Here is a 10,967-nt window from a genome sequence, read left to right on the forward strand (position 1 = left end):
AGGTGCTATACAAATACATTTTACTTACTTACTTACTTACAGTACATACGTCAATAGGTTCTTGAATATGATCTTAATGATTCCATTAAACAACTAAAATAATAGGAAGAAAACAGACACAAATAGCCATTGGGCTCCAAGTTTAATAAAACATTTACATTACAAGAAATGTGTGGTTACATTTAATGTTACGGGACTGTTTCTAAGGTTACTATGTAGTAACAATGGGTACTGGCAACAGGGCCGTGGTGCTTATGTAAGTAAAAAAAAACATACTGTAGGTTATTGTTGGAAATAACATTTGCTCATATAATTTCTGTGCCATAAAAAAACTACAGAAATTGTACAAAAAGGTAGCAAAAATGCTTCATGATAGATTTCAAATGGGTCACAGAGAACACCGATATAATGTTTGATTACACAAAAACAATATGTACAGAACGACTGTCCTCTCATCACAGATACACATCCCTCTACTTAAACTGATTATCAATGAGGGTGCCTTTCATCTTGGCCTTCTTGACCTCCTCCAGTTCAGCCTGGGGACAGATATCAACATGTCAGTGACACGACCAGAAGACAATTCGTGACCTTAGAATTATAAGGTTCTATCTCCATTTTTGTAAAAATTTAGTTTTTTTTTACATAATCTGATCCATTAGGTGTTTATTAATGCCTGTGTGGTGTTATTTTTTGAATGTTGACATTTTTGAGTTAGTAATTCATAAAATACAAAGGTTCCATCTCACAGAACATGGAATGTAAAAACTTTGACGCTCAATATCTCTGAACTATCCTAAACGGAGATAGAACCGTATAATTCTAAGCTCACGAATTCAGTTGAGTGTGCGCAGTACAATAAATACTGCATGACAAAATAAAACTGATAAAGTAGGATTGTCATTCTCCTTATCATCAGAAGTCTTTTATCTCTTTACTTGAGACACATCAGTTCATGAGTGCATATCCATGTAGCCGTGCGTGAAGCCCTGATAGAGAGAAATATCCTTACCAGCTCTTGGAGTCTCTTTTTGCTCATCCCTTTTCTTTCCAACTGCTTCTCGATCACTTTGGCATTCTGGGCATACGAGTCTGCGATTTCTCTCTGTTTGAAATAAAAAAGAACCCCCCAAAATACAATCTCTGTTGTTAGTCACATAGTCATATTCATAAGTTGTAATATAATCATTGTAGAGGTGAAAAAATGACTGGCATCCAATCGACAGGCTGACGACGACTCAGGCAGATTAATGTCACTCTGCATGTTGCAGCAATTGATTTAGTGTCTGACACCACTTGGTCAAGGACAAAAAAATAAATACACACAGTATATACAAACTTTGTTATGCTCTTTTGAAACAATTATCTATGGTGATTAACAGGGAAACGTAAGAACCCACATTTATACTTAAGTGCTATGGCAAAATGTGCATCACATTCACTGTCTCTGCATTGCTATGTTTTTAATATATCTATATATAGATAGATAGAAATATATATATTCTACCACAGCCCAAATGTGTTCTATTGGATTCAGGTCTTGTGACTGGGAAGGCCACTGAAGAAGGTAGTGGTGGTCTAGTGAATAGTGAGTTGGACTGGTGATCAGAAGGTCATGAGTTCCAATCCCACCTGGGAACACCACCACTAGTGTGCCCTTAAGTAAGGCACTTAGACCTAAATGTAAACAACACTGCTTTCTATTGAATAAATAAATAGATCGATCTACTATTTAAATACGTTGGATGTGTATGACTATAGATTATATTATATCGTTATTCTGCAACGGTGGGAAACCACAAGGTGACTCTGGCTCTGTCATGCTGTAATGGCATGATGGTCACAGCCCTATCAGAGATAATAAGGACTTTACATGATGGTCACAGCCCTACCAGAGATAATAAAGACTTTACATGATGGTCACAGCCCTAGCAGAGATAATAACAGGGTTCCCACACCTTCTGAAACATCAAATTCAAGCACCTTTCAAAGACTCAATTCCCTCAAATTCAAGGACCCCACATGGCATAGTTTGAGACAGATCTAGATGAGAATTTATATAATAGGAACTATCCGCTCACAGACAACAGTTAAAAAGAGAGGCTTGAATGTGTGAACACTAGATGGTCTCTTGCCTTCTCTACCACAGCACAGCAAAATAATATATTGTGAAATATGTGTAAAGTTAAGCAATACAGAGACGTCTACTAGTTGACAAGCTAAGTAAAAAAAATTGAATAGAGAGAGATTGAGAGAGAGGGGAATTCAAGCACTTTCAATGACTCACAGCCATTTTCAAACACTTTTAAGACCTTGATTTTCTTTTCTCAAATTCACAAACGTTCAAGGATTTCAAGGACCCGTGGGAACCCTGTAATAAGGACATTACACTGAGGCTTCTTTACACAACAATTCTGAAAGAGGCAGAGAAACCGTTGTCCCTTTGATTGTGGATAACTGGGTCGAGACCGAAACTTGAGTTCTCCCAACTTCAGAGGGATGACAACCAACTCAATCGCATGTAAAATAAAAACCCATGAATATACACCCACCGCCTCGATTTCATCTTCCTCCTCATCAATGGTGGACACAGTCACAGAGCTGAATTTGCCCATGTCTTTGGTCCTCTTCGTCATCATTACCTGGTAGGGTACACCAGAGAGCACAACTAAATCAATATTATCAATATGACATGTTCATCTGAATGTGTAACATGGAAGGGAAAAGCAAGCACTATCACACGGTCGTTTGTGATACCGGATGAACGTCCTTCCACTATACTGCAACTGAAACATAAACAATGCCTTTACAGTGCCTATTTTAGGCAATAAAGCCAAATATCAGCATTACTGCAAAACTTAAAAGTCTCGGGGGAATGTGTCGCATACCCTGACTTTTTTGGGAGCCTCTGGTTTTTGACTGTAGACACTGGTATTCCCAAATTGACCAAATTTGCAAACAGATCCGTCAACGATGAACATAACAGGGGTGTTCTTCAGCTGATGTTGATAGAAGAGAAGCAGGCCACACCTGTCGATGAAGAACAGCAGATATTTTATTAACAACAGACAACATCAGCGTGGCCGCACCTACCCACTGGAACTCCCTCCCTATAGTGATCCGCAACGCCCCCACCCTGGACTCCTTCAAACTAGCCCTCAAAACACATCTGTTCTCCAAGGCCTTTGGCCCCTAGTCAATGTTTCAGTTTTGCTTTGTTTGTTTTCCGTTTTGTCTGTCTGATCATTCCCTTAGAATTGTAAAGCGTCCTTGGGTTTTTTGAAAGGCACTATAGAAATTACAGTTATTATTATTAAAGTGCTGGTTCAGATAAACACGGTGGTTTAAGGTTTTAGATGAGGGCCACACAACAGCTGGAGAGAAGACACTTCACACATTATATACGCTCACAGAACACTTTATTAGGAAAGCTATACCGGTACTAATATTGGATAGGGCCTCAAAACAGCCTCAATTATTTGTGGCATTGATTCCACAAGATGTTGGAAACATTCCTTTGAGATTCTGGTCCATGTTGACATGATTGCATCAAACAATTCCTGCAGATTTTACAAGTGCCGTTTCAAGCTGTGAATCTCCTGTTCTACCACATCCCAAAGGTGTTCTACTGGGTTCAGATCAGGTAACTGGGAAGGCCACTGAAGTGTCATGTTTGTGAAACACATGGTCAGGGTCAATACACAAAGAGGCTGTGGCATTCAAGCGGTGATTGATTGGTATTAACGGGCCCAAAGTGTGCATGTGTGTGTGTATAAAACGAATTATTTGTATTAATTTTAGTGCTGTCAAATGATTTTGACCGCTGTCAAATTTGATATGACAATAACAGGCTGTGATTAATCAATTAAGTTTAAAATAGTAGTATTTACTTGTATTTTGGGGGGAGATTTAAAAAAAACATGTGTGGCGTTGGAATAAATGTATGACAAACTGGTTAGAGGAATCAGAGTTTTTGTTTTTACTTACTATAAAATCTCAGCTTAGTTTTGATGATTTTTGAATAAGATTAAAATTAATATATAATTATTACTATATATATATAATATTTTAGCTGATAAGAGACAAGCCAATTTAAATTTAAATAGTCAGAATTAATGTCAGTCTGTCACCTTCAAATCACTTGAGATTAGAACAAGTTTTGTTTTCATCATTCTCAATCTTCCTCACATGCTCAGCAAGCAAGCAAACACACACACACACACACACACACACACACACATCCCTCTACAGTGTTATCTGCGTTTGCCACGCATGTCAGTAGAACTTATGGTAATATGATTAATTTGCATAAAAAAGGTTTTATGTGCTAAGGGTTCCAGATTAATCGCAAGCGTTAACGCATTAATGTTGACAGCCTTCATTTCCAAGTGAGCATTTTTTCAATGACTATGTTAAAGAGGACACAACCCAAAAGAATCAAATGCATATGTACTTCAGCTGTCCACATGCCTATGTTCCTGGCTGGGGGTCTTTGGGGACCCCTGATGAAGAGTACTGCTTATCCTCTGTGACAACCCAAACACCCAGAAATCAATATCCAAATCAAACTTACTTTCCACATTTCTTGCGATACTGCCTCTCAATTCCCTCTGGTCTACAATGAATTTTTTTAAAAAGACAAAGAAAAAGACATTAATAAGTCAATCAATTTTCCTATTTTTAGAAACACACTTTCAACACAGCCCTTAGCACTTGCATACACTATCCATAGTAATCTGCCACACACTCGGGCTGCACATAAATACATAGACGAAAACAGAAAAACACACTGTATTCTAGGGCTGTTACGATTATTCGACGTCGTCGACGTCATCGACTACGTCAATACGTCGGTTAGCGTAATATGCGTCGGTTAGTCGTAAATAAACAAAATGGCGATTTTTTTTTTTTTTTTTTTTAAACCTTTATTTTACCAGGCGAGACAATTAAGTGTATGAGTGAAAAATGGATAGCTACTAGCTAATGTTACACAAGCAATGTAGCTCACCACAGTTCGTATGTCTTGTCTTCTGGTGTTAGTAACGTTAGCTATGTAGCTGGCTAGCTACGGTAGCCTATTGTCATTGTGGTGCGAGCACCTACTGTACGTTATCTAGCTCGTAGCTCGCATGCTACGTTAGCATCAATTTAGCTAATCATAACATAGCAGCGAGAGTAACGTTAGCTAGCTATGTGTTGTGGTGATGGACAGACTTCTAAATGGCCATGTTGGCATTCAAGTTGGCTAAACATAGCAGTGAGGTGGAGACAAATACGTTTTTTTTTTTTTTTTTTTTTTACAGTACAAAAATTATCGTTAGACTTATCGATAAATTAGTCGTTAGACTAACCGAATAATCGATAAAATAATCGCTAGATTAATCGTTAGAAAAATAGTCGTTTGGGACAGCACTACTGTATTCTATACCCCTGAGGTAATAAAAGCCTGCATCAAGGTAATATTCAATAGAAAACACAAGGTTTGTTGTGTTGTTCCTTCTTGTGGAAAATTAAAATGAGGTCAAAATACTTACCAGAAGAGATGTTTGGCCATTCTGGTTTCTGTGGCAGTGGTGTATTACTGGTCCTGGCTAACGCCAGCACATGCTTTCACCTCAATATGCAACAAGAAGACTAAAGAGTGCGCAGATTTGCATGAGCGGACAATCAGATTACACCACAGCCACAGGAGAAAACGGATTAAAGATATTTTCTGGTGAGTAAAACTTTGAGCAAGAAAGAAAACAACACAATAAACAAGTAGGATATCTTGAAGCAGCTTTTTATGACCTGTAGAGTATAGAGTGTGGCGGGTGTGTTTCTGTTTTCGTCTATGTATTTGTACGCAGTACCACAGAGTGTGTGTGTGTGTGTGTGTGTGTGTGTGGCAGGCAGACTCGGATTGCTGTTGCAACTATATCGATAGCACATTGGGGGGCGGCTGTGGTGCAGGAGGTAGAGCTGCCGTCTGATGATCGCAAGGTTGGCAGATCGGCGGCTCGAGCCCCGGCTGGCCACATGTCGAAGTGTCCTTGGGCAAGACACTGAACCCCAAATTAATCCCAGTGAGCGGGGACGGTGCCTTGCATGGTAGCTCGCCGCCATTGGTGTATGAATATGTGTGAGAATCGGTGACTGAGAGGCCGTTGTAAAGCGCTTTGGATAAAGGCGCTATATAAGTGCAGTCCATTTACATTGATTGGAGGGCTGCTTTATTTCAGTACCTTTTAATGTAAGCGGTCTCATCATCTTCTACATTACAGAACTTATGGGCGTGCTTGGCTGCGTCTATCACCCTTGCTGTGTCTCGTGGCCGCATCGGTAGTTTCTCCAGTTGACAGTCTGTAAAAAACGACAAAGAGTAAGTGTACAGTAAACATGTTGTCCCCCACGATTCATGTAGAGCCCCTGTATAAAAGGTGAGTGATGGAATGAAGGCCATAAGACTTTTGAACAAGTAACTCTAGCTGCCCACTTGGACTAGCCTACCTGCTTCTCACCTGCACCTAAAACTATTTGCTAACTGCACAATCAACCACTCACAGACAAACACTCGCTCGCTCTCTCTCTCTCGCCACACACACACACACACACACACACACACACACACACACACACACACACACACACACACACACACACACACACACACACACACACACACACACACACACACACACACGTATGTATTACTGCATTGTACTGCTCACTTTAAATGCCATGGTAGCTCATGGTTGCTCGTTAAATGCCATGGTAGCTAGCTACGGAATCTTTCTCGTGCTTTCTCATGTCCGGGTTACTGGCTGTGAAACCTCAAATGCCACCGTGAGATGACTTCTGACACTGCGGAATAGTTGTAGCTGCTGGAATGGAGTGGAGCATTCCGATCCTATTGAACGGAATCAAAGACATACGACGCGAAAATACACCTAGAACTCCTTACGCAGTGATAAGTTGCTAGGTACTTACCCAGGACCAAAACCATTTGCCCACACAGACAATAAAACACGTGAAGAGGCTTCTCTCCGTCGTCATATTCCTCTCGATCTCGGGTGTCTGAACAAACAACACTTCGTGAAACGACCTTCGGCATACTTACTATATACTATAATCTACAAAGAAAACTGAATCGAAAAGGTCTTCGCTATCTGAGTGTTTAGCTAGTGTATGCTAGCTGGCTGCCTTGTCGATGAATGATGACGTACAACTACGTCACATAGCTCTGTAAAACATGCATTTGTATAAACACGATGCAATATACACCACTCCCTACAGGGGGCGGTGTTTGAGGAAAATAACAGTAGGCCCTGTCCAGTTTTTCCCAATCGCTTACACACTACGGAACTTGAGACACAATGACCAAAACCTGAAACTCGTGTATCTTATCTCACACCAATTCTTCACAAATACTAACACATTTCCTGCTTTTCACTCATTTTGCAGTTCTAAACCACACAGTTAACAAAACACTCAATACAATTATCTGCATTTGGCACAATCTTCCTTGATCAAATCTCTTGTGTTCACATGGAAAACACTACCATTCAGAATGATCAACTCAAACCACCAATCACACAATCACACTCCTCATTATGGGCAAACACCTATTGATTTTGAATTAGTAATCATAGCTTTAGCAATAAAAGACGAGCTCTCCTGTGTTGGAGAACAATGGATGGCAACTTTGCAGAGAAAGGTAGATAGAGAGTCAGAGGAGGAGGGTGAGGAAGAGCGAGAGGACAACCAAGACTACGACCTAGGAAAGCAATTGTCTCTGATGAGATTTGGGCCACTTTGGTTGACCACGTTGTTGAAGTAGCTTTCAACCTCACAAAAAGGACAGCAACAGGGAAGGAACCTCATCGGCCAGCATGATATTGTTGAGGTTCCTGGCCAGCGAGTGGGGATACATCACCATGTGCACAGCTATAAATCACCAAGGCGTCCTCCATCACCATTCAACCATTGGCCCCTACAAAAGTGCCCACCTCATCAATCTTCTGGACACACGACACAATATCCTCACCCCAGCTGAGCAGGACAGCCCAGAGCAGCCCACGCACGTTGTCATTTGGGACAGCGTATGTTTCCACCGGGCTGCTCTGGACTGAAATTGGTTCATTGAACGCCCACGTTTATCTGCCAGCATATTCTCATTCTTCATTCTTCATTTCTCAACCCTATTGAGGAGTTTTTTTCAGCTTGGTGTGGGAAGGTCTATGAACGCAGGCCCCATGAGCGCATATCCCTCCTACAAGCAATGGAGGATGCATGTGGTGATGTAGTACCTGCTGAAGCATATCAGGGCTGGATGCATCATGCCAGGCGATACTTTCCCCGCTGCTTGGCCAGGGAGAACATTGCCTGTGATGTGGAGGAGTTCCTGTGGCCAGACAGGAACGAAAGGCAGGATGCAGCCTAATTTTCTTTGTGTTTGTGTTTAGAGTATGTGCAGAAGGCTTCTTTTCTTTTTTCTTTATTGTTTGTTCTGTATGAAGAACACTTTACAAATCCAACTGTCATTGCTGGGATGTGTACAGTATTTCAGAATTAAAAAAAACATGATATTCTTGTATTTGTGTGTTTTATATTTGAGTATGAAAACATAGCAGATTCAGTGTCATAGCAAAGGGTGTGAAGACTTATGCACATGAGGTATTTCTGTGTTTCAATTTTAATACATTTGCAGACATTTCTAAAAACTTGTTTTCACTTTGTCATTATGGGGTATTGTGTGTGGATTGATGCCAATATCTATTTATTCAATCAATTTTAAATTGAGTCTATAACACATCAAAATGTGGAAAAGTGAAGGGGTGTGTTGACTTTCGATATCCACTGTATATATATTATCATATAGCTGCTGTCCGGGTGGCTGGTCTCAGACGATCTTGCAGGTGAAGATGGCGGATGTGGAGGTCCTGAGCTGGCATGGTTACACGTGGTCTGCGGTTGTGAGGCTGGTTGGATGTACTGCCAAATTCTCAGAAACTGCTTTGGAGACGGCTTATGGTGGAGAAATGAAGATTAAATTCACAGGCAACAACTCTGGTGGACATAGATTCAACAAGGTGCTGGAAACATTCCTCTGAGATTTCTGTCTTATATGTATATATGTGTTTGTCTTTTCATTTTGTGTGTCATTCTTGTTGACATGACATTCATCTTGTTTGTTTAGAATGTTTATGCAGACTATGATAAGGGTTGAGGTTAAGTTGCTCGACAGCTTTGTGGAGCATCCTACTGTACTGTCCAGCTAATATACTAGGCCATACGGTTACATGTTGATGTATGTAATATTGTTATGAGATAAATAATTTAGTGTTGGAATATATTACTGGCTTGTTACATAGTCCAGGCTTCTATCCCCCAAGCAATAAATAGCAGTAAATAGCAACCCATCATCATCAATGGAATCAGTGTGTGTGTGGGTGTGTGTGTGTGTGTGTGTGTGTGTGTATTTGAGTGTGTGTTTGAGTGTGTTTGGTGGAGTTGTGTGTGTTGGGGTGGGGGGGGGGTGGCTTTGTGTGTGAGTATGTGTGTAGGGGGGGTGGCTGTGTGTGTGTGTGTGTGTGTGTGTGTGTGTGTGTGTGTGTGTGTGTGTGTGTGCGTGTGTGTGAGAGAGTGCGATAGAGCGGGAATTAAAGTGTGTGTGTGTGTGTGTGCGTGCGTGCCTGTGTGCGTGTGTGTGTGAGAGAGAGAGAGAGAGAGAATTAAAGTGTGAGTGTGTGTGTGTGTGTGTGTGTGTGTGTGTGTGTGTGAGAGAGAGAGAGAGAGAGAGAAATAATTTGTGCGTGCGTGTGTGCCTGTGTGAGAGTGTGTGTGTGTGTGTGAGAGAGAGAGAGAATTTAAGTGTGTGTGTGTGTGTGTGTGTGTGTGTGTGTGTGTGTGTGTGTGCGTGTGTGTGTGTGTGAGAGAGAGAGAGGGGGGGGGGGGTGTGAAAGTGTGTGTATGTGTGTGTAAGCGCACGAGTGCAAGTGTCTCTATGTGTCTGTATCTGATGACGGGCGGGCGCGGGTGGAGAGTCAGTTGAGTGGAACCGCGCTTGAGATCTCCTGGCTCAGGATTAAACAGCGCTGGAAATGGGTTTCGTTACGGCTCCTATCATGCCACCTCTATACATCCTCTCTTGTCTTTCTCTGACAGCAGTCATAGGTAAGCTATTTCATTTGTTTTGACAGAGTTGCAATATATTACATTCAACATGATTTTCTTTTCTTTTTTAATGTTATAACAATTACTGTCCATAGAGAATGATTGTCCATATAGAGAATGATTGTCCATAGAGAATGATTCAGTCATTCCACAACCAAAGATTACCCTGCTTCTATGAGTCATCTGCACTTCATTCTCATCAGGATTCCAATGCTGTGAATAGATGGTTTGATTATCATGTCACTATGATTATCAATCACCATGGTGATTGCAGGAGTGCTGACAGTATCAACAACAATAGACATACAGTAGAGGGTATCGTTTCAAAAGTTAATTGATGTCCCCCATAATTGATTTGCATTGTCTGCATACAGTACACTTGCTTTTAGAACAAATACTAGTCACCACTGGAATACCTCTATGCTCACAAATTGATGAAATCCATAGATATCTACCCTACTGCAAAATAGTAGTTTATTGCGAGCTTTCGGTCATAGACCTTCTTCAGGCAATTGTAAGTCATCTAACACAACTCTGACCCACATTGATTGAGTCTAATCTTTCTTTTCATGACAAGCTTCAGCTACAGTGAGGGCATGAAAAACTAGGCTATAGGGATTTACGACCAATACAATATGAATTACTTATCAGAATATCCTAACAAAACCAGTGGTACCTTAGTGGTTACCTCGTACACCTCAGGTGGGTAGAGTATTGGCAGCATTGGCAGCAATGTTTGAATATTATACAGATCAATATCTTAAATCTGTTTGCTTTGGATGGTACCAACATTGTCAATGTTTTTGCTGTTG

General features: G+C 40.8%; 2 protein-coding genes across 2 annotated transcripts in view; one reads left to right on the forward strand and one right to left on the reverse strand.

Moving 5' to 3' along the window:
- Window positions 1-138: 138 nt before the first annotated feature.
- On the reverse strand, window positions 139-7,179 carry steep1 (STING1 ER exit protein 1). The gene is made up of 7 exons (XM_080527995.1): window positions 6,970-7,179; window positions 6,225-6,342; window positions 4,574-4,615; window positions 2,889-3,030; window positions 2,553-2,642; window positions 1,013-1,105; window positions 139-539 (listed from the first exon to the last, which is right to left on the reverse strand). Exons 1-7 carry the CDS (start codon window positions 7,091-7,093, stop codon window positions 474-476), a joined length of 675 nt encoding a protein of 224 aa, XP_080384121.1. The 5' UTR covers window positions 7,094-7,179; the 3' UTR covers window positions 139-473.
- Window positions 7,180-8,903: 1,724 nt separating this feature from the next.
- rxfp2l (relaxin family peptide receptor 2, like) overlaps window positions 8,904-10,967 on the forward strand; it is a gene marked incomplete at both ends in the record, with an annotated part of 25,826 nt that continues 23,762 nt past the window's right edge. The window contains 2 exons of the mRNA XM_080529301.1: window positions 8,904-8,970; window positions 10,147-10,155. Of these exons, the coding sequence (XP_080385427.1) occupies window positions 8,904-8,970; window positions 10,147-10,155 (76 nt within the window). The remainder of the gene's footprint in view (window positions 8,971-10,146; window positions 10,156-10,967) is intronic.

Source organism: Nansenia antarctica (genome assembly GCF_963989245.1).
Source record: "Nansenia antarctica genome assembly, chromosome: 4".
Lineage (NCBI taxonomy): Eukaryota > Metazoa > Chordata > Actinopteri > Argentiniformes > Microstomatidae > Nansenia > Nansenia antarctica.